Genomic DNA, 23487 nt, shown 5'->3' with positions numbered 1-23487 from the left:
AATAATGTTTTTAAAAAGCGTAAACAGGATTGCAGGTGGGAAGATGTTGACATTTCACAGACATATCGAAACTGAAGAGATAAGATGTGTTAATGTCACACACGTAAATGAGCCTATCCCCAGTGACTCAGCTGCTCATGAAGATATGATACTTCCCCTTCCAGAGGCAGAGGCCGGTTCACTTCCTTTCTTCCTCTTCGTGCTCATTTATCTGGTGACACTCGGTCCTGGAGCTGACGTCTCAGGCTCAGCCAAAACCTGTGTTGTGGAAATGTTCCGCCCTGTTGAGCTGTGCAGGAGCGAATCCCTGGAAATCCTCCACCGTCTGCAGGGCTGCTGCTGCTCTGCTGCTGGAGCCGACCTCTGACCTCAGAACGGAGAAGGTGGCGAATTAACCTTGTCCCAGTAAATGTAATAACTGATATATATATATACATATGTTATTTTACAAATGATTTATTCATTCACCATAGCAATTGGAGGTTCGAACCGTTCAATACATGCTCCACCAAGTCCTTCTCAGCTGTCAATCGTGATGCCCCCCCCCCCCCCCCCCCTCGTTTTTACAGCATCTTATAACTAATTGAATAAGAAAACACCATGTGAAATATTTAAAATGACAGAAACCATTAATTGAATACGTGGGCTACTTTGACCTTTTTAATTTGGCCCATGTCCAAAGTGCTGACAAGGTTACAACAATAAAACAAGCTCAACGTTCAGCACACAAACAATAACAAGTGGCAGTGCGTTGTAAAACTATATTATAAATATATACATGTACATTGCCTCTCTGATAATTAACTTTAGTGTCCTCGTGCGGGAGGTGCAGGATGATCACGTGTAGGCTGAGCGGTGCGCGGTCACGTGGTGCGGCGGCGGCTTCAGCAGCAGCAGCAGCAGCAGAGAGAGAGAGAGAGAGAGAGAGAGAGAGAGAGAGAGAGACAGCAGACAGAGAGATAGAGACTTCTCCTGCTGCTGCTGCTGCTGTTGCAGGTACGATCATTTCACCTCTCATTATCCTCTGTATACATGTATATAATAATAATAATAATAACTTAGACTCTGAGTTAGTGCTTGTTAAAGTTTCCTGTGTGATCGTGAACATCGCATGTGAAAGGGCGACAGCGGAAATTAGCGGTGAGCACGAGAGAGGAAACATTGGTTTTACAACAGCAAATTATGAATGTGCATTGTTTCTCTTTCTATTTCAATGAAAAGATTGTTCTGTGTCCCTGAACGCATCATATCTGTAGACACCTGAAGGTTATAATGTCCAATCATGAGATGAAAGTCACATTAACATCATCTACAGGTGCACGTGAGGCTGTGGATCACAGTTTAAATATATCATGAACCTCAGATCCTGTGGGGATGATTGTTGCTTGATTGTGTTTAACAGTAGCCTGTCCTCGGATTTAAGAGATGTACACATCAACATACTGTCTCACATATGATCTGGGATATGAGAGTAAAATATTAACTGAGATTTATGCTGTTGTATCTCTGTTGCTATAATTTTAATAACTGATTCACTGTATGAGATATTTTAATATGTAATATATGCATTTTAAGTGGTGAGGATTTGGTGCTTCACTTTTAGCTGCAGCTGAATGATATGACTACATTTTTATTTATCGATATAAATATTTTCATACATGTCAATAAATGTTAAATTCAGATCTCTGATATTTATTACAGTTTTATCATCTTAAGTGAATTAAAAGTTATTGGAGGCACTAGAATTTTTTTTTTGTATATGCTACTTTGCCACTTCTTATTTTTAACAAGGGCTGAGCAATATGGGCAAAAAGTATATCATAATTTCAATATCAGTCATAATTATCAAGATAAGTGTCACATTATACTTGTGTAAAGACTGATTGTTGCCCCTGAGTGACGGTTGTGGTTTTATACTCTTCTTTATTAGCAGAAAATTAAAAACTTGATAATCAGCAAAACATTGACAAGTTTTGCTTTATATTGGGATAATTGATGATGTTGTTTTATTGACCCGCCTCACTTTAAATTTAACATTTTCCAGATTTAAGGTGTTGAGAACCTTTGATGGACATTTGTTTCACAATTTAAAAAAAATAAAAGAATTAAAACTGAAATTAATCCTTAGTTGCTTCCTTATCTGGATCCTCAATTTACAGTTGAGTCAAAACCCTGTGGTACTAATTTGATTTGTTTGGTATTTATGTCTGAAATTAAAACATCAGTGACAGGAAACCTAACGTTGGACACTTGGACGCATCGAGCAGGAAGAACATTCAGAGACAGGGAAAGCTAGATTAGTCCTAATCCAGTGAACAGGATTAACACCTCTTTAAGGTCCCCTCGTTCCAAACAGGGAGTGTCATGGGTCGTGTGGATGAGAACTGGTTGTGCTTGATTCGTCCTCAATCTCTGGCTCGAGAAGGAACCTGGACCTGTAAAGTTTAGGAGCTCGGTCAGCTCATTATCATTTTATTATAATTGTACTGTATCCATGGAGATCAAGTTAATGTGTCGAAGCTTTAAACTCTTGTAACATCAAGCTCAAACAATCACAAGTCGGTCTCAGCTGTCAATCATGACGTTTCACCATAATTCTATAGCCTCAAATAACCAATTTAAACCAAACTCATCAGAAAACACCTGAACATAGATGCGTGTGATAATAATTACCTAAAATGACACAAACCAAATTAGAAAATTCATTTGATGTGTATTTTGACCCTTTTGTGTGTTCCGTGTCCCATCAACTAACATGGAGGAGACAGGGATAATGAACCATACTGCAGACATCCACCAGGGGGCGACAACGATGATTTGGCTTCACTTTTAGGGAGCAATCATGTCGTCCTACTTTATTTACAGTATGAGCCATATACCTATATATCCAAACTGCTCCAGTCTAACTCCCTCAGTGGGTTTGAGTGGCAGTGGTCCCCACCTCAGAGTGAGGGGTTAAGTAAGGGCTCAGGCTTGGGGGTAGTCCTGTGGCTGTGGGGTTAGAGAGGTTGTGGGACGTGTGGAGCAGGAGTAGGTAGGCTGAGGACGGTCCATGCAGACCAGATCCAGGGCTCCTGTTAGATCTTGGTGGGGACACATGGAGCTCTCAGAGCCGTTTCCCATAGAGCAGCAGGACCAGCGGCTGCACCGCAAGTCCTCCTGGACTCTGGTGAGTTTGGGACTTTTTAAGTCTGGGCCATTATTATCCTTTGCGCTTTATAAAGATAAATATCTGACTGGACGTTTTAGTAGGAATCTATTTGAAGCGTTCACAGTTTTCCTCTAACAATCTGGTGATTTCTGATAGGGCTGCTAACAGGGATTTTAATCATCGATTAATCTGCAGATTATTGTTTGATAATCGAATATTGTTTAGTCCAAACAAATGTGAAAAAATGAGTGTCACAGTTTCCAGAGTCCAATGTGACGTGTTTGACATTCAAATCCACAAATATGAAACCAATTAGTTTCTAACCCTGTCACCCAAACACTGAACCTCCGCAGAACATATTAAATTATGTTAAATGCTATTATGGGAAGATTTTTATAGTCTTTACCACACACAGTAAATATGTTACCATAGAGTTGTTACCCTGATTTATTTGCAACTAGACACGGTGACGTCAAATGAAACTGAAACCTTCATCTGAGCATGAACAACATGTTGTGGTAGAAACTTCTCCATCATGGTATCCATTGCCATAATAACCAGTCTTACTGTACATAGTCATATTGTGGTTGATATAATTTAGTGTTGTTTACTTTCAACAGACGGTTTATTTTGTATTTTCTCTTCGCCGTCCTCTGAGTTCATTCGAGTTTAGCTGGTGCAGAAGCTGCCAGTCATAGAAACTGAATGGTGTCAAAGTCCATCAGCTGGTATGCAGCTCCGATTTAGTCCATTGTGTTCAATACTGAAACACACACACACACACACACACACACACACACACACAGGGCAGTAAAAAAGAGCTGTTCAGGAGTTACATTTTGAAGATCACCTAGAAACCAATGCCACTCAAAGTTGTCGCTCTGTCATAAATTGCTTTGGATGATAACATTATGTAATAAACATTAAAAGGCTCGTGAAATAACATGAAAATATAACGTGACATTCTGGAAAGACACTGAGGACGATTCTGAAAGTCGAGGTTGACGAGGATCAGGTTCAACCACATCCGTCCCCGTGCACTGATCACAGCTGTGTGGAGAAGCGCTGTGACATCGTGTTGATGCCGAGTTCAGATGCACAGATTCTTTTTTATATCAGCATTCAGTCGACCTGGACTCAAACTTCCAAGTCTTTGTCCATTACAGATTTACAGATTTTCCTTAGCTTTATGTTTTAGAAATCCCCCACACTGACATTGCCCTATGTCCTTGTAGCCTCATTAGCCAAAGTGAATTATAAATAAACACAAAAAGCAAGTATTTACAGCACATTCAAATGCTTTTAACCTATTTGCTAAACCACAAAGATATAAATCTGCCTCATCTATGTTCAAAGCCAGAAGATATAAACACAAAATTTGGGCTTCACCCTGGACAGATCTCCAGTCCACCACAGGGCCTGACACACAGAAAGAACCATTCACACCGACAGGCATTTTAAAAGTCTCCTATCGACCTAAGCTGCTTGTCTTTGTCTTCTTTATGGAGACAGAAACACTGAGTGTCTCCTCTGCAGCCGATGTGTTGCTGCAATCAAGGACCTGATCAGCTCAGCTCTCAGTTGAGGAAAATGGGAGAGAACCTCTGTGTTTAGGGACCAGCTTGGCTTTTCTTTGCAGACTATACTGGACAACAGGATTTCAGGGGGGGATGTTTAGATGTTTTATTCTGCAGGTAATTCAGGTGTGTTTGTGGACAGGTGGACACCATGAACTTCGTGGGGCAGCTGGCGGGCCAGGTGCTGGTGACAGTAAAGGAGCTGTACAAGGGTATTAATCAGGCGACTCTGTCCGGCTGCATTGACGTGATCGTGGTGCGACAGCCTGACGGGACCTTCCAGTGCTCCCCGTTCCACGTCCGCTTCGGTAAACTGGGAGTGCTGCGCTCCAGGGAGAAAGTGGTGAGCCAACATTTTGTAGAAGGGAAAACAATAACATTTTATTATCTGTTATCAACATGAGTAATTATTGCATTTTCTTACAACCAGTTTTATATCAACAATCAGAACCTGTTGTCTCTGTGCAAATCTGGCATTCTGCAGATTAAGGAGGATTAACTGGTGATAAGAAGTAATACCTAATTAATTGGGCAACCTCTAAAATCTAAAAAAGCTCCTTTATTTATTTATATATCAATAGCTGCTAGTTAGATTTCAGTCCTCCTAGCAAAACAGACTCAGGCGCCTGAGGACATGAAGTAAAACTGTGACGCTTGAAGTATTTCCGTCACTCGGCTTCTCACTGGAGCAGGTCGCCCTCTCGCTCTATTTATAGCCTCTGTGTGTAGTCGTCCCTGCGGTGGTGGGACAAACAGGCTAAATCTCAACTTACCCTCTTACTGTGTCCTCCCACCTTGTTAAGATTTATCCCATTGAAGACGAGTGTCTCACAGAAGAGTCTTATCTGCCACAGACGAGCACGGAGACAGAGCGAGCAGCAAACAGTCACAGATAAGACTCTGAAAAGCCTGTGGGCTCAAAAACATCCTGTGTCACTGTGAGGAAACAACCAGGAAGAGTTATACCCTATCCTTACCTCTTATTAAATGTCAATTTTGATTAATTTTAACAAACTTTCTGATAATTAAAGGTTGAAGGAGACTTTTCTGTGCACTACAGAGTGATAAGATTTATATAAGCTGATGCAAATAGTAAAAAAAAGAGTTGGCAATGTTTTCAATATCAAACCCTTTTTACAGTTTAACCATAAACTTTATTATTTATTCTAAACAATATGAATAAAACCAAAACAACGAAAACAACCAAATACATACAATTTATGCAAAAAATTACATAAATATACATATTGTATGCATCGTTTACCCTGTAAATTAAAGTTTTGATACTTGCAAACATAAATGCATTGATGATATTGATATGTGAAAAGTTCATAATGAAAAGGATCAACCAATAAATAGTTTGGGCTTCACAAACTATACTGAAAAAAGTAAATTGTTTCCCAACTTAGAAGAACTTACTCCAGTTGGTAACATACTTCAGTTATTAAAACTTAAATGAATTAAGTTTGTTGGGTAAGTTGACACTTTTGATTTGAAAGAACTTAAATCATTTGGGTGTCACCAATTTTTTCAAGCTGGTGAACAATTTAGATTTTCAGTCATACGTCAACTTGTTTTTAAACAATTGAGAGAAAACCCCAGTTTGTTAAATCCAGGGACAGAAGTTGTGGTACAAGCTGTTCCCTGTTTTTCTCTGTGGATTAACTCTAATTCTTCCGGTAAATCTGTGGCACAGTTTGATCCACGAACCGTATTGTTCACATTCCTGTGGTGCTTTAACACCTCATACATGCTTGTTGAAAACCTGAGGCCAACTGAGGAGAACATGGTGCCGTGGCAGCTATCAAGTTATTTTCAGACGTGAACTCAGGAGAAAAATAGGGTCTGGACATTTTCCAGAGTCTGTTTCAGATAAGATGAACGTAGCAGGAGATTGTCGGATCAAACACATTCACAACAACAGGAAAACGGATAGAGCAAACTAAAATCACGTGTTTTTGTTTTCAGCACATCGACTTCAACTGTTATCCCCAAGTGTTTCTGCTTGACTCTACAGATTGACATAGAAATCAATGGAGAACCTGTGGAGCTACAAATGAAGCTTGGAGACAACGGAGAGGCTTTTTTTGTTCAGGAGCACAATGTGAGTTCTGTACAGTAGGTGGATCAAATTAAGATGTTCACTCATAGAAATCAATCACGTTGATGTCTCCTCCCCCGACACAGGACATCGTCCCGGCCCACCTGGTGACCTCGCCCATCCCCACGGAGGAGCTTCCGTTCCGGAGCAGAGAGCCAAGAGGCGGGGGATCAGCGGCGGAGATCGGTCTGAGTCCGGAGGACCCGGCCTCTGGAAACCTCCAGCCCTGCTCCAGCTCAGGAGGCAAGAAGAAGAAGAGGCGCCGGAGGAAGCACAAAGCTGAGCCTCGCAAGGAGGAGCAAGCGGCCACAGCTGCAGGCACAGAGCTGGAGCTGTGTGAGCTCAGTTCAGACGAGGAGCTCAATGCACACAACGGACGGTGAGTGGAGACGTTAGGTCTGTTGCTTAGAATCTCCTATAAAGATGGATGACACGACAGCCCCCCAAAGGTGAAGCCGAAACACCTGGATCGCCCCCTGGTGGAGAACACCTCATAAGCCAAGCCTCTTCCATGTTAGATAATTGGACATGGACGCAACGAAAAAGTCTAAATCAGGGAAAACATCAGGCTTTATCAGGCTCGGACACAAAAGACTGAATTCTTGTCCGGTTTGGTTAGTTGTCTCTCAGGCTCGGACCGGTTCGGACAGATTTTTGCACGACAAGTGGAGACGCGTCATCCATCTTTAATTACAGTCGATTGTTTATTGTTCTTTGTTGTGGACCTTTTGTTGATGTCATCGTCTCCCGTCTCCAGGGCCTCTTCTGTCTCCACGATGAACAGCAATGACCACAAACAACACTCCCCTGTCACCACCCTCGAATGGGACAGCTACCCCTTCTCCGACGGCGACTGGTCCCCCTGCTCCAGGTACGACCCCCCCACCCACACGCTGTCCATTTACACATTTACACTGTTCATACAAGCAGGGAGAAGAAACAACATTTCAAAATCACTTCATCAAAACAGACAGGGCCGAGTAAAACAACCCTCTCCCACCCGGCCGTTACAGCCGACTCAGTGAAACAGTGTTTTTCCTGCAGCAGGGAGATGTCCGAGCCCACGTCGCCCAAGAGCGACTCTGAGCTGATGGTGAAGTCGACAGGGAGCTCACTCAGGGCCGAGTCCCACATGCAGTGGACGTGGGGGGAGTTTCCAGAATCTACCAGGGTAACGGCTCAGATCTAGACTCGTAGACTCTGCTTTAAACATTTATATAATACATCTACGTATATTAAAGCTTTACTTTGTGCCTCACTGTCTTTCATTCAGGTCAACAAGAAGGACAAACCCGTGCCAAAGGTGTTGACCATCACTCCCGTGGGCAAAACACATTTCAGGGTTATCTTGAGCGCCGAAGAGATGGAGGAGGGCTTGAGGGAAAGAGCGAGGGACACGTATCCCATTTGCAGTATTGTTAAACCGGAGCCTCGGACCATCAAACCACAGACGGCTGGAACTTTGCAGCCCAACACAAACATCGAACAGCACCAACCCGACCTCTCAAATTCAGTGTGCAGCCGTTTCACCTCTGAGCCGAGTCCGAATAACTCCGACCCCAATACGAAAAAAGAGCGGAAGACCCGGTGGACGTCCTCGCCGCCCAGTCGCAGGGACAGCCGCTCTATCGCCAGCGGAGGCAGCAGAGCAGCCGGAGACGCTGCGGCTGTTTGTGTCGAGACAGAAGCTTCGTCCAAACCCACAGACTCCCCGTCCAGCAGGAGAGGTAACATAGCTCACTTCGGGTTATAAAAACAATGAGGTTCACAAACCAAAAAATGACCTTTAATGAAAAGAGACGTAAGGACAAGTGTCTGTATAGGGACCATATGGAACTTCTTAGACTCGGGGGAAACGCTGCAATACCCTCATCCTAAATTAGTCTAAAGAAGTGAAGAAGCATTGTTATTTTAAGGTCTAAGACTACATGATGGTTGTCAACACAGAAGCGTTGTGTGAGTGAATGTTAACAGGAAGGATGTGGTTTCTGTTTGGGCCTGAGTCGAAAAGGGAAGTGAAACTAATGCATTCAGCGTTTTCTCAGCAGACTCGTCTTCGTTTCACTCAGGCGTGAGGAAGAGGAGTCAGCATCAGGGCCCTGAAGACATTTACCTGGATGACCTGAACGCACTCGAGCCGGATGTGGTCGCCCGCTACTTCCCCAAGAGGTACCAACCAATGAAGTCGGATTCACTTCCTCAAACTATTACCTTAAAATAGCTGCTTCAAAATGAGTTTGATGAGAATCACCTCCAGCAGGTTGAAGAATGAAGAAAATAAGTCATATCACTGAGACTGAGGGACTTTAATGTGTTAAACTGGAGCGTGTGTGTTTCCAGTGAGTCTGAGCAGGTTCCTAAACTCTGGGTGGAGATGGGGGGGCGCTCTGGGTCTCAGTCGCCACAGTCGGTGGGCAGCGCTGCGGCGGACAGTGGCACCGAGTGTCTGTCCGACTCGGCCGGAGACCTCCCTGACGTCACGCTGTCGCTGTGCGGAGGCGTGGGCGAGAACTCTGAGATCCCTAAAGGTACTAATCATGTGTATTATAAGCTATTATTATATTGATTTCTCATACAGGAAGTTCAAAGTTATTTTGTATTTCAGGGCAAAAAAAAGAAAGGATTCCATTAAATCCCTTTAATCTGCCCTGCATGTTACATTCTAGTGACATATGTTAATCTGACTTTTTATCTACATGTGTACATTTCTATTTCTTTATTTCAATGTGACAAATTAAGCTTTAAATCTTTGAAAATGTGTGAATTAAATTAGTCTGAATTACATATTGAATTTTATTGGACTGTTTGCAATCTGCTGATTGACTTTCAAGTTAACATTGAGGCTTTTATGTTTCATTTATTCCAGAAAAATTCATGGAGCACATCATCACCTACAACGACTTCGTAGAGAATCCAGGGATCATTGATAATCCTAATCTGGTGGTGAGGATTGCAAACAGGTGAAGCTTCCTCCTCTCTAATCCACACTCTCTCTTGTTTATATTTGAGTGTACACCAGGGCTGACAAACTTTCTCTCCCTCCAGGTATTACAACTGGACTCTGGCAGCACCGTTGATACTCAGCATGCAGGCCTTCCAGAAGAGCTTGCCCAAGGTATCCTCTGGTGTGATGTGTTTTTTATGCTAAGTCTGCACATGACGTCTGTTTACACAACATATTTATTCTGCAGGCGACAGAGGAGGCCTGGGTGAAGGAGAAGATGCCAAAAAAGTCCGGACGCTGGTGGTTCTGGAGGAAGAGCAGCGTGAAGCAGGTATCAAACTTGTGACTCGGCCAATAATCTGCAGGCGGCGTAATGAGTCACAACTCCGTCTGTGTGTGTGTGTGAATTTGTGTGTGTTTGTGTGTAACACTGCAGAGATCAGTATGGCTCTCACACTGTTTAAGTATATTTGCACTGTAAATATGAGACAAATGAGCCGGTCCAACAAATTCCTCCTCCTGATTTGCATGATTATCTAAAGACTAATTTATATCTTGCATTTCACTGCCCAGTGATTTTAACAATAGATTCTTACGTCACGTCATTAAAAGGACGATAACATCTCCTCCTCTCCTCAGTCGTCAACAGAGACAAAGTTAGAGAGACAGGAGTCGCTGACCAGGGAGAATCCAGCCCTGCACCAGGCCCCAGAAACACAGTGAGTCAGCAGCAACACACACACACACACACACACATATAGACACACACAGTGTTGGGTGTGCAACAGAGGCTGAAATAACATAAACATTTAAAACAATTTACACATAAGCAGCTATTCAGATTCTTCTTTTTGCTTTGAGCTCAATATCTTTAAGGATTTCATTTTTTTTAGAGTAAAGTAATGAGATAGCATAAATTTTTTTACCTAAAAAAGCCTCAGACACTTGCAGGCGTTGAGCTCTGTTGCCCCCTGCTGACTGTAAACCACTCTTCTGCTCTACTCGTCCTGCTTCAGACTGCGTTCTCTCTCCCGCAGGCACAAAACATCCGAATGGTCGAGCGATGACGAGACTAAAGAGCTCAGCGCCGCGGCACCGGCTCTGATGCCTATTGAGCGTGAGCAGACAGAGGACCCGGCGCCTTGTCCCTCCTACAAGAAATCCCTCCGCCTCTCCTCTGACCAGATAGTGAGAACACCCAGTAATCATTTACCCAGGCTAAAACTGGCCACAGGCAGAAACTGTGGTGATTGTTTTTTTAAGCTCTGAGTATTTTCTCTCACAGTCCAGCCTGAAGCTCAGGGATGGGCTTAATGACGTCAGCTTCAGCATCACCACCCAGTACCAGGGCACGTGTCGCTGCGTGGGAACCATCTACCTGTGGAACTGGGACGACAAGGTCATCATCTCCGACATCGACGGCACCATCACCAAGTAAGGGAACATCCAACACTTGTTTCGAGTCTAATCCGAGGCAGTTAAATCCCCCTGGATGAGATGATGTTTACCACCCAGATCTTTTCCTTCCCACAGATCCGACGTGTTTGGTCAGATTCTGCCTCAGCTCGGCAAAGACTGGACGCACCAAGGCATCGCTAAGCTCTACCACTCAGTGCACGAGTAAGACCGACGACTGTCCACTAAAGCTGATAAAGATGACCAATCTGATCTAATAAATCGAATCTATCAATGACTATCTTCCCTCTCCAGGAACGGGTATAAGTTCCTGTACTGTTCGGCCCGAGCTATCGGCATGGCTGACATGACACGGGGATATCTGCACTGGGTGAACGACAGGGGGACCCTCCTGCCTCAGGGGCCCCTCATGCTGTCCCCCAGCAGCCTCTTCTCCGCCTTCCACAGGTGGGAAACCTCATCCCTGAGCAGCATGATCGTCTGGATGAGACACAGTAAAGATGAAATGATTCATGACAGGATCCTCTGGTCTCTGGAGATAACAGTAGTGTTATTAAAGCCAGAAGCAAGCGGTGTGTCTGAATATGTATGTGGACAGAACAACTCAATAATGCACCGACGGATTTAATCCAAACCTGGTGTGAACATTATGAGGGTGTTTATCTCAAGGTGATTAACTTTCGGAGCTTAAAGGTCAAAGGTTAAGTTAGAAAAAATATGTTCTTAACAAAAAAAAATCACATTTTACAAGATATCTCCACAAATAATCGAGCTGGAGAGACAATGTCAAGCTTTTATGTCATCAAGTAAGTTAATTCTAAAATACTCAGACTTTAATGCAACATTTGATTTATTCTCTCAGATTTTCAAAGTGTAATATCTGGTTATTATGGTTATTTTGTGGAGGTTTATAATTCCCACCCACTCAAATGAAGCTGTCAGAGTCTGTAACACCTTATCTGTAATTCCCTTGTCAGAGAGGTCATAGAGAAGAAGCCTGAGAAGTTCAAGATCGAATGTCTCACCGACATCAAGAACCTGTTCTTCCCAAACAAGCATCCCTTCTACGCAGCCTTCGGAAACAGAGACAGTGTAAATGTTCAATCATTTTTTCCTCTTTCCCTCTACGGATTATATTTTATTAAAAGTGAAGGAACCACAATGAAAAATGATCCTTATTGTCTTTTTTCTTCTTCCTGTTCTTAGGACGTCTTTGCCTACAAGCAGGTGGGTGTGCCCGTGTGCCGGATATTCACTGTGAATCCCAGAGGGGAGTTAATCCTCGAGCAAGCCAAAGGAAATAAAACATCGTAAGTACCGAATCACAACTGGAGTCCGTGTTTTTGTTTCAGTATTTATTCATTTTTTGCTTTGTTGTTGTTTCCGTGTAGTTACAGTCGGCTGAGCGAGCTGGTGGAGCACGTGTTTCCTCTGCGCAGCTCCGAGCACAGCGCCACCTTCAGCTGCCCAGAGTTCAGCTCCTTCTGCTACTGGAGGCAGCCGATCGGCGAGCTGCGTTTAGAGGAGCTGCTGTAACTCAGACCGGTGCTAATGCTATTGATTCGTTACTTGAAATCAACTGAGCCGAGCTGTGATCTATTTTACACATCTGTATGCACTGACTACCAACTGACTGAATCCCGACTCCAGTCTCTCCTCCGCACACCGACTCAAGCACTTATTTAGTCAGTGGAGGTTAAACTTAATTTAAAATGTGATCAGTATGAAATTGAAGTACTTGACTGAAGTGGAACATTTTCTGCCTGACTTAGGAACCAAACATCCAGTACATGGAGTATTTATTGCCCTAGACGATCCATTAAAGGCCTTATTTGCTCTGTGATGGTTATTTACTGTATATGAATCATATATCTCTGCTCCAGATCTTTAGGATTTTGCAATATGATGCTTAAGGAGACATGTGAAATTATTTTTCACAGGTGAGATTTTGTAGAATCTGGAGGAGAAAAGCACTTTTTGAACTGTAGAGGCTTCTGCTGCTAGTTGAAGTTTTACATCAAGAAAAACAGTTTTTGACAAATTCTGGAACTGATCTTTGAGAAGTTTCTGCCGGACTTGTGAGAGCTGCAGTATGATATTAATGTTCTGTCAATTTTCTTTCCATGCCCGGTAACAGCTGCTGGTTAAATGAATGCCTTCTTTCTATGAAAGTGATAAACCTTGTGTGACAGGAACACACTGTATTGACTCTTTAGTTTTACTTTGTGAAACTTTACAATGAAGAACTTTTGCTGCTGCTGCTGCTGGATGTGTTTCCTGCTGATGTTTCTACCTTGTGTTGATCCAATGTGTCAAACTTATAGATGATTGTTTGTGTCAAGTGTTGTCACAGTAAAAGTGTTCAATAAAAAGTATTTTGTTGAATGATTCTTTCAGAAAAGCTAAAACTTTATTTTGCTAAACTTATTTACCAACAGATTTTTTCCATACATAAGTAATTATTTAGGTACAAGTAACTCTGTTTTTTTATATTAAAGGAGATATAATACGCTCCTGTCTCTTTGAGCCCCTCCCTCCCGCTGAAGCCTAGTCTGCTCTGATTGGCCAGCTGTCTCGCTCTGTTGTGATTGGACCAACGCTTCCAAGTAGAAAATGTCGGCCTCCTCTCTCACTTTACCTGGCGTTGTTAGGGGGGTGCATGACTAGACACTGGATGTCTATTATGAAAATGTGGAGCACTTTGATGTCATGGACATATTGTGCGGATGTCTGACTTCTGTTTTATAACTTTGAGGAACTTTTACGGTCATAAAAAAACTTTAAAGAAGAAAGTAACACGTATTGTGTTTAATTAAATATTTGTATTTGGTTGGTTTAGGCTGTAAACAAACCCTAACAATATAAAATACAATTTCACTTTAATATAAATGCACTATATATTAGTACTCATGATAGAAATAATCTCTTACTTCCGTTGTTGCTAAATAATTTGTCTTTCCCTCGATAATACACACCGCACTGTGTTTATGGCTTATATAAGGTCTCAGATGTCTCTTCTCTGGAAGTGGCGGGGCTACCGTTTTGACGGGCTGGGGTAAAGAAGCACGGCGCTGAAAGACGACAGGATCTCAGAGGAGGAGGAGGCCGAGGTGGCGAGCTTCCCGGCCGTCAGGACGAGTCCCGCTCTGTCTCCTCTCTTCAGGGAGAGGACCAGACTCAGCGAGGTCGGACTGCTGCAGTTACACTGTTGGTGGGACGTCGGCACGGCCGCTCCGGACAGGAAACCCGTGGAGTCCAACCTCTGGATGCTGCGATTGGACACCGAGAGGACGGCCTCGACCTTCTCACCTCGCTGGGCTGCGAGCACGGCACTGACCAGGTAGCGTCCGTCTGTGGGAGCGGTGAAGACGCCTGAGGACACAGGGGGAGACATTATTACTATTATTACTTCATCATGCAGACTGGAGGAGGGATTCGAACCATCGACCTTCTGGTTAATGGATGACACGCTCATAAACAATGAAATATTCCCTAGGCTTCTTGCCGCTGTTCTCTGGATCATTTATTCATAGTATATTGGATATTTTGACGTTTGACTGAGATATAAAAGTACCTGTGTGAGGGTCGTAGTGTCCTCCGTCATTGACCAACACCTTGTTGAATCGAATGACTCCGACCTCTCCTTGGAACGATGGAAGAGTCAGACCGGCTGAGAATGACACCTCACCTGAGCACGGGAGAGGAAGCGTCACAAACCAATAATCATTGCAGTGACAGAAGCTAAATCGATAATCAACAATTCTGACCTGATCTCGTGGCAGGTTCCTGTGGTGAGGGTCCGTGGGGCAGGTTCACATCTGATGATCCAAACAAAAATATGGTAATCCACCCTTTAGAGGCTTAATCGTAATGTAGTGTATTTAAATGAACGTATTTACCTGGGAGGTGTGGCAAGCTGGTCAATACCGAGTCCGTGGATTTGACTGCAGAAGCTGGGAATTTAACAGAACGATGAGAAAACGTTAACCAGTGTGGGAAACATGAAGGACAGAGTTAATGGGCATGTGGGCGTCTCACACCTGGAGCTCCAGCAAAGCCCTGAACAGGCATCAGGCTGCCGCTGGTCCCCGGGGGCAACTTGGACGAGGTCATCTTGCCGGGGGGACCTGCCTCTCCGGTCTCCATCACAGGTGGCTGAGGGAGAGAGGCGTCCACGGGGACCACAGGGACCACAAGGCCTTCACTTGAACCCTGGGAAAGTCCAGCGTTGTCTACTGCGACCTGAACACCTGACAGGGACAGATATGATGTGAGCGATGGGGTCACGGCTGCAGGTCAGACCAAGACAGATGTGCGGAGGTCAGACGAGTTAAGGGAGCAGCTGGTTTCTTAGAGGCCGAGACCTCCTCACTCTGTAATATCTCCCTCATAAAGCCAGACGAGGAGCTTTCAATTACGAGCAGAGGAGACAAATCACTGTCAGGTTTATGAACTCATGACTTTCTAACTGCTGCTCCTCCTCCAAGGGTGTGATGAACGTGACCTTTTATAACAACTGTAGTTGTGATTTTTAAATATGTGAACTAAGAACATTTAAAGGGAACTTCTTTTAACAAGAATGGCCAGCTGTGGTTTAGGGAGGGGGGGCAGGGCATCCACTAAACAGAAGGTCACTGGTTTGAGCCCTGCCTCCTCTTGTCCACATGCCAAAGTGTCCTTGGGCAAGACACTGAACCCTGATCGCCCCCCGACGGCTGTGACAGCATGTGCGATAGAAAAATGAATGGGTTAATGCATCTTGTACTGTTAAGCACTGAGTGGTAGATAAGACTGGAAAATGTCTGAATAAATACCGTTAATTTAAAATTTAAATGTGGTAAGCACAGGTTACATCCCTCCGACTTTGTAAAGTAGTGACACTTATCTGAACATCTAGATGTTTAAGTACAGGTGATGTCACTCAAAACTTAGTACATAGTCCAAGAATCTGTTAGAATCTGACATCTGCACTCACTATAAATCATTCCTTGGCCCGAGGTATCATCTCTCACAGGGAAAACATGTAATTACATGTGATGTTGTCACTGTCACTTTGTGAAATCCAAGAAACGAGCAGTTATGTTCACGGTCGACTCTCATTAACAAACACAGTGATTATCTGAGCCTGTGTTTTGGACACAAAGAGAGAAAATGACAGACTTCTGCCCTTATTGTTCCACGACCATCTCTAAAGTGCTGCAGCATTCCTGAGAACCACGGCAGAGACCAACCCTGGAGTTTATCAACAAATCAAAACTCCTGGCTCGAGGGCACTTAGTCGCTGTTGCTCTCTAAGCCAACAGGCCCCAGATCTGCTGCTCCGAGAGGGAAAGGCAGCACTTAAAAGACATACCAGCAGCATACCAGGGCCCGGCCACATGTTCAATCACCAGACGGCCTGTCCCCTCACCCCAAGGAAAAGGGTCATTTAGTGCAGAAGCCAGAAGCGTCTGCCTGTTAAACACAACATGTGGAGCGGGATGGGTGGGTAACCATATAAAAAGAGCACAGGGGGTACGTCTGTGCGTAGCCACCCATGTGCATGTGTTTCATTGGTCTGCGTTTGTTAGCCGTGTCGCTCCTCGTATTTAAAGCATGTGCTCCAGTGGGTGGGCTTTGATGGGAGCCAATCAAAACTGATTTTGGGACCTGGTGAAGAATTAAGAAGAGGCGAGCGCGCGATGCATGTGAGGGAGTTTGTCGTGATGAAAGAGGTGAGCGGTAAACAACTGCAGCTGGATCTACTGTGGACCAAAAAGCCTCAGCACAGAGCAGCATGGGAAACCCTCGCTCTGTCGTTAGTCACTTACCCCCTCCGCCTCCCACACCCTCCCCCCGGGGACGCAACAAGCCCCCTTTGCCACAATAAAGGCCATTTTACGCATTACATACCACATCATGATGACTGCAGGGCAAGACTTGGTGTGGTTTGACTTTATGAGTCACTGTGACCGAAAACACAACGCCTCAGACTTTAATTCAGGAAACAATAAATCCAGCATTTATTACCAAAAGCAGAAAAAGGAAACGAGTCGGGCGTCAGATAATGTGACACTGTCGCGTTAAATGAGCGGAGCCCGACAAACTTCTGGCTTTTCATTGTTTCTCGATCGTGTTCCGTCTGGCCCCATCTTGTTTCGGGCTCCTGAGGGTTATTATGGTTGACCGCTGAGCAGATTGTGTCACCCGACAAGTCTCCTTATCTGTCGTTGACCTACGAGCCGAAACCACTGAGCTCTGTCAAAAGCAGGAAAGCGTCTCAAGACGTCCCCATAATGGAGCATGGCTGAGCTGTGGGAAGAAGATAGACGCATCCTTGTCAAACACAATGTGAGCGACGTCCTTTAACCCAGGTGCAGGGATCAGGAGAAATATACGTTTTACATGTGGAGGCTGACGCGAGGAGGAAGTGATCGTCTCTTTGTATTTAAAAACTCGTATACATGTGTATACAATGACAGTCCAGAGTGGGCATGTGTTTACCTTCAGTGATTCTCACAGAAACACACCGTGTGAATCCTTCACGTTCCTCGTTAAACATTTACGAGCTAAAGATGTTTTCTTTAGAATAATTAAAATCGTTATAGACTGTAAAAACATGGACGGCATGATGGTGAAGTGAAGCCAAATCATCTTGATGGCCCCCTAGTGGCTGACTCCAGGATAGGTCATAACTCTGCCTCCTCCATGTAGGTATATGGGACCATTGATGGACGACATGAATACTCAGTAAAAGTCTAACTAAACAATCTCGATCACCCCCCTAGTGGCTGGCTTTGGCATCGGTCATAAAACCCTCCTCCTCCATGTTTGTGGATGGGTCATGGGCCAAGCTGAAAAGTCATAAATACATGTAAAATAATGTTTCCTCAATTTTGTTTCTGTCATTTTAAGTACACTGATGTCTCGTGATTGACTCATGAATGGTCAAGATCATGATTGGCTCTATCCCCCGATCGCCACTGCGCTCACTCGGCTCTAAATGCGCTAGATGCCAGCATTTGTATCCAGAAAGTTTTGGCTTGATCTCTGGATACTGGGAGGAAATTGGATAACGTCATGTTTATTCACAGTCTTTTGATCGACCAAAGTAAAACGTCAAACGCTAAATAAAGCAACAAAATCTGTTCCAGGATGACATATTGCATCTCTCCTCACCCCTTTCCTGACCCTCTCGTCTGAGGTTAATGACATCATGGTGAACACACTGACATGTTGCCCTGGGGACCCCAGAGCAGCTCTGGCTGTTTACACTATTTGTTTAAACAGAAAAGGAGCTCAACCGTAGAAGTTTTAAAATGTGAGAAAGCTGCAGATGGGACTGAGGAAACAGGAGAGAAGACGTGACTGGGAACTGGGAGGAGAAGCAGTCGCTTAAATGTCTGTGTTGTCACACCACTAAAAGAAACACAGAAGCATTTGGCTCCGAAATAAAGACGCCCACGAGTGGTTCGTTGATAAGCTGTGAGCAGATCTCCCTGTAAGGACCCCTCCGAGCAGTGTTTTCCACCCTCTTCAGATAAGCAGGGCGGGAGACGTTAGGATGAGGTAGCAGAGACGGAGAGCCAAGCACTGAGTGGCCCCTAACATCGCTGAGAGAGAGTGGAAATCCTGAATAATCGTGCAGAACTTCCCAATGACAGAATGATTAATTTAATGCAAAACTATGACAAGAACCACTGGGTGGAGTGGCAAAATTTCTCCACCAGTACTGATTCATTATTTGGCAAGAATGAGTAAACTGGCATCTGCAAACCACAGAGAGGAATCAGGGAAAAAAGCTGAAACATATCTTGATGCAAAGCCACTAGCTTGACTTGTAATGGGACCAGAAGGGGGACTAGCTCTTTCCAGCTCACCCCCCTCGGACCCTGGACCGGATCGCAGGATGCATCACCTGCCCCATAAACCAGCATATGAAAACTAGCAGGTCCCAGAGGAAGAGACTTGGCTTGTAAACATCATGTGTGAGCTTCCAGTTCGCATCTACAACAATGAGGCTCCGAGGTCCAGCTCGGTCTCAGAGGTGGTGTCATTAATGAGCAGGCTCATACAAGAAGTATGCAACACATGGTCTGATAGGGAGAACTATCGAATATGCTCACAGCCATATGTCCAGCCTCTGTGATACTCAGATTGCAACATATGCACTTGATGACGCTGAGGCTGGTCAACATGATGTCCAAGCTCAAAGCAACGCAAATATTTTAAACCCCCACCCATTAAAAACTACACACATATTGGGAAAGAGATTGTGGGCGAACGAAGACACAAATCCAACCTTGGATGCACGAAAAAGCCAAGCGAACACCAGGTCGTTGAGCCAAGGTATTGCTCAACACAAGTGGGCTCTATTAAATCGAGCATGTGTCTTCAATCAACCCGGCCTCCTTACACCGAGAACACTGTTTAATGAAACTCCAACCTCCTCTCACTCTCCAACACACAACGATACTGAAACCTCTCCAACAACACAGTCAGCCCCGGGATGAATAAACGGGCTCCGGTCCGAGCTATGATCTAAAAGGAAAGGACGTGTTGCAGCTATTTGAAGTTCTACAATGGAAAGTTTAGTGGAAAATAAATCAGATTTAGCTGGTATTATAATAAACTGACAGGATATGGCAGCGGCAGTAACCACATGTAACGTTTATAGGAGAGTAGTAAATGCTTACATGTTGTACAACAGTAGCACGAGTAGAGTCAGGAATGTCTGCTTTACATTAGCCAGCATTAGCCAAGAAAAGCTATAGTGTTGATACCAACTAAGGGAGTACAGAAGCGAAACTGTTGAAAAGAGTGTGTTTTAGCGTTAAAGTATTTAACTTTTCATTTGCAAGATTAAGGACATCTCCTTCTGTAGGTCCGTGGCTCGAAGACTGTTCGTCCTGTAGGCTTCACACTCGGCCACACAAGACATTCAACATTTTGAAACAGCAATGAAAAGTGCTTAGGATTCAATAATTCAGGGTTCTATGTACTGAATCTCTTTGTACTACAATGGTGTCGTGTCTTCAGGGTTCTGTGGACTGAGTCCCACAGCCACTGTTTATTTGCCTTTGCTAAATAAGTGCATGCTACTTTTGCAGTTTTAGAAGGAAAGCTGCAAAGGGTATGATTAGAATGGGCACTGCGCTAATTCAATGTAAGATGGTCCTGCTATAAAACCTTAATCATGGGAACAAAGTGATGGACCACACCATTAGGTGAGGATTGTTTTGAGTTTGCATCTTACCTGTCTTCTCAGAGTCGTTGTCCGTTAGCGTCTGAAGGTCTCTGGCTATGTTTGCGATGTGGCTCTGGAGATTCAAGCAAGTTCCCCTCACTCCTCCAATATCTTTTGTCTGAGCTCTGACTGTGCCGTTCAGCTGGTGGACACAGGTCCACAACGCAGTGACGTGCTTATTCAGCCCCTCTTTGATTCTCTGGAGGCTAGCAGAGATCGGATCCAGCTTGCCGCATAAATCCTCCATGCTAACAATGCGGCTGTCCATGTGGGCAATCTCCTTACCGACGTCTTCAGTTTTTCCCCTGCACTCTTCGGCCTCGGCTTTCACCTCCGTGCTCAGCCCATCCAGCCGCTCTCTGAGCTCCTGATGCTGTGTTCTGTGGAGCTCTGAAAGGTCCTTGAGCTCCTGCTCAGCTCCGGTTTTAACTTGACCCCAGGTGGAGTTGAGGCTCTGCGAGGTCAGGGACTGCTGATTGACTACATCTGATAAGGAGTCCTCCAATATCCCCAAGCGGCTTCTCATTGAGCTCAGCTCGTTGTGCGCATTCTCAATGTGAGAGCTGTAGTTGACGAGTTGTCCCTCAATGGCTCCGAGGCCATTTAACTTGACATCTAGACTCATCTCCATAGCATCAATAGCAGCTTTGCAGCTCTGGAAATCTTGCTGAAGGTTTTCTGCAACAGCAAAATTAGCCTTGGGCTCATTGGACTGTAACTGGTCCAAGATGTTGAGTCTATCCTCCAGAGTCTGAACAGAGCTCTTTAGAGAGTTCATGTCCCTCTGCTGTGCGTCCTGACTCACTGGCTGAATCCCTGAATGGGAGTTGGTGCTTATATCTACCAACAGTGTGGTGAGTTGATCTTCTATAGTGGCCAGCTTGTCCTCCAGAGTCCCCCTCAAGTCTTTGATGGCCTCTGCCCGCTCTTCCCTCTGCTTTTCCTCCATCGAGAGGCACTGCTCTGTCACAGTCTTCTGAGAGGAGTTCAGATGGATCTCAAGGTTTTCTACACGAGCGAGAACAGAGTCAGATACACGAGTGCCTTCTTTTTCTGGATATTCCAGCTTGGTTTTAAGGTCCTTGATCTCCTGTCGAAGGTCAGTTTCCTTCGAGTCCATGAGCTCAGCCAGGCTCAGGTAATTGGCCTCTGTTCCCTCACATTGCTCCCGAACCGACATGATTTTATAATCACAAGCATTCTTCATGTCTGCAAGTTTGATTTCCATGCCTTCCATCAACTCCTCTCTTAGAGCATGGATCTTAGAATCCAGGTAGGCACGCAGGTCTGGATCTCTAGCTGGGGGAGGAGGAGGAGGTGAAGACGATGGATTCTGACCTGCCTCCATCAGCAGACGAATCTGTCCATCATGGCGGTCGACGCGGCCCAGCACGTCATCCAGGGTATTGGTCTTAGACGCTAGATCGTCTTTGACCTGGGTGATCTTGTTCATAACTTCATCCATAGGCGTTATCTCTTGGTAGGATATGTCCTGCAACTGGAAGGCTTGGGTTTCGGCGCCTCGTGCACCTGCAGGCTGTCGGACGTTATTCAGCAGCGTGATGAGCATTTTACTGGCGTCCTCCTGGAAGTCCAGCCTCAGATTGGAGGTCATGTCTGTCATTCTTGCCTGCATGTCAAGGACCATCTGGGACAGTTGCTGCACCTCCTCCTCCAGGTGTTGAGCACTTTGAGATCCTCTGTGACCCCCGAGTGGTCTCTGAACTGTTTGACCTCCAAAGTGCCCCTCCCCTACCCATGGATGATTTCTCTGTCCGTCTGTTGGATGTTCTGGAGCTACAGAGAGGAATCCCAGAGGGTTAGGAGACAGCAATGTGGATTATGTCTCATTTTAATTTGTGCGATGATGAATTTCATGCTGCGTTTTCTCATTTATAATCATGTATTTCACCTTGTGGCACTGGAATATGTCCAGTGGACGGTGCATGAGGCAAATTCTCTACTTGGAGCATCCTGAAGTCTTTCACCTCCATGCAGTCATGGCCCTGGTACGCTGGGCAGCACCTCCACTCCAGCTCGGTGACAGTCTTGTATGCAATCTTATACGTGGGCCTGAAGTGCGTCCGGTATCTGGAAGCATTTAAACACAGTAACACAACGTACTCTGGTTTTACCAAATGTAACCTTGGAACAACAAAGTAGTAAATAATGTTTCTTGACGATTGAGTCTCAACAAACAGAGTCACATTTGCAGTTAATTAACCGTGCAGTTTGAAGGAAGCTGTTTTAGACTTTCCACCATGGGGACACTGGTGGCTCACATGGCTCCTGCCATCCAGTGATTGAGTGCATCTCAGTGTTTGTTGCTCAATGCACACTCAAGCAAAACAAAGACAACCCAATGTTTGCCATTCCTTAAATTTAACACAGATGCCTGAATATTGCTCTGCTTTATAAGTAACAGACTCTTCTAAGAGTAAATCTCTTCCACATTAGTCGAAAATTAAGAGACATTCGTTTCATATTCATGCGTAAACATCAATGTTAATGGTAGATCAAAAACATAACTTGTGATTGTTCAGACCCATAATGTTTAATAGTAGCATGAAGAATGCCAATACTAAAGAATATCCACCAAAGAGTGCACCACTCCGGGGAACTTACATCACTTGTTGCGCACAGTCTGGCATCTCCGGAGGACACGGGAACATCTCCGGCTGCACGAAGCTCCCTGTGCCTCCCACGACGGCACAGCTCACGTTCCTGTGCACAACGTAGGCGCACCAGTTTCTGCAGAAAACCCGGGTTAATCACTCAGTTGCGGTGTCCTCACACTAACACGAAGTAGAACTGGAGCTCATGAACATATCATTTTTTTTACACACACGAGTTTTATTCATATGCAGAGTGTGTAATTATCCAGTTTACTCACTTGTTTCTCTGTCGTGCGTCTGTGCCAGAATACACGTTGCCCTGGAGCCTGCCGTGTTGGAAAGGTGTCCCGGTGGTGAGAGGGATTAAAATGAGAATAAGTGTAAATCCACAGAATCCGTGCGTCATGGTTGAACTATTGAAAAAGCTCCTCAGGTTGAGATCAGTAGTCGTGAAAGT

At 44.7% G+C, this 23487-nt stretch overlaps 2 protein-coding genes across 4 annotated transcripts; one reads left to right on the top strand and one right to left on the bottom strand.

The window, feature by feature from the left end:
- The first annotated feature begins 908 nt into the window (after window positions 1-908).
- On the top strand, window positions 909-13578 carry LOC128425993 (phosphatidate phosphatase LPIN2). 3 transcript variants are annotated; one of them, XM_053412845.1, is made up of 20 exons: window positions 909-996; window positions 4871-5071; window positions 6746-6832; window positions 6916-7208; window positions 7587-7700; window positions 7874-8000; window positions 8103-8556; window positions 8878-8998; window positions 9170-9357; window positions 9696-9789; window positions 9875-9944; window positions 10021-10104; window positions 10413-10492; window positions 10811-10961; window positions 11059-11207; window positions 11307-11393; window positions 11484-11636; window positions 12167-12281; window positions 12396-12499; window positions 12581-13578. In XM_053412845.1, the coding sequence occupies exons 2-20, from the start codon at window positions 4880-4882 to the stop codon at window positions 12723-12725; spliced, it is 2808 nt and encodes a 935-aa protein (XP_053268820.1). In that variant the 5' UTR covers window positions 909-996; window positions 4871-4879; the 3' UTR covers window positions 12726-13578. The 3 variants fall into 3 exon arrangements, with proteins under 3 accessions (XP_053268820.1, XP_053268818.1, XP_053268819.1); XM_053412843.1 differs by having other exon boundaries at window positions 8875-8998; XM_053412844.1 differs by lacking the exon at window positions 909-996 and adding an exon at window positions 1035-1140 and having other exon boundaries at window positions 8875-8998.
- emilin2b (elastin microfibril interfacer 2b) lies at window positions 12076-23436 on the bottom strand. Its single transcript, XM_053412842.1, has 9 exons — window positions 23309-23436; window positions 23041-23166; window positions 22328-22506; window positions 20425-22212; window positions 15230-15439; window positions 15089-15142; window positions 14957-15007; window positions 14764-14877; window positions 12076-14561 (listed from the first exon to the last, which is right to left on the bottom strand). The coding sequence occupies exons 1-9, from the start codon at window positions 23434-23436 to the stop codon at window positions 14224-14226; spliced, it is 2988 nt and encodes a 995-aa protein (XP_053268817.1). The 3' UTR covers window positions 12076-14223.
- Between the last annotated feature and the right edge of the window lie 51 nt (window positions 23437-23487).

This window comes from Pleuronectes platessa, chromosome 20 (genome assembly GCF_947347685.1).
Source record: "Pleuronectes platessa chromosome 20, fPlePla1.1, whole genome shotgun sequence".
Taxonomy (NCBI): domain Eukaryota; kingdom Metazoa; phylum Chordata; class Actinopteri; order Pleuronectiformes; family Pleuronectidae; genus Pleuronectes; species Pleuronectes platessa.
The sequence above is the reverse complement of the archived record's forward strand: the minus strand, read 5'-3'. Positions and strand labels throughout refer to the sequence as shown.

Coding starts and splice junctions, on each gene's coding strand:
- LOC128425993 (XM_053412843.1), top strand. CDS start 4,880: ATGAACTTCGTGGGGCAGCTGGCGGGCCAGGTGCTGGTGACAGTAAAG. Junction 8,001..8,102: donor AGTTTCCAGAATCTACCAGG/GTAACGGCTCAG, acceptor TCTTTCATTCAG/GTCAACAAGAAGGACAAACC. Junction 11,637..12,166: donor CTCTTCTCCGCCTTCCACAG/GTGGGAAACCTC, acceptor TTCCCTTGTCAG/AGAGGTCATAGAGAAGAAGC.
- emilin2b (XM_053412842.1), bottom strand. CDS start 23,436: ATGACGCACGGATTCTGTGGATTTACACTTATTCTCATTTTAATCCCT. Junction 15,143..15,229: donor GGGCTTTGCTGGAGCTCCAG/GTGTGAGACGCC, acceptor TTAAATTCCCAG/CTTCTGCAGTCAAATCCACG. Junction 14,562..14,763: donor ACACTACGACCCTCACACAG/GTACTTTTATAT, acceptor CTGTGTCCTCAG/GCGTCTTCACCGCTCCCACA.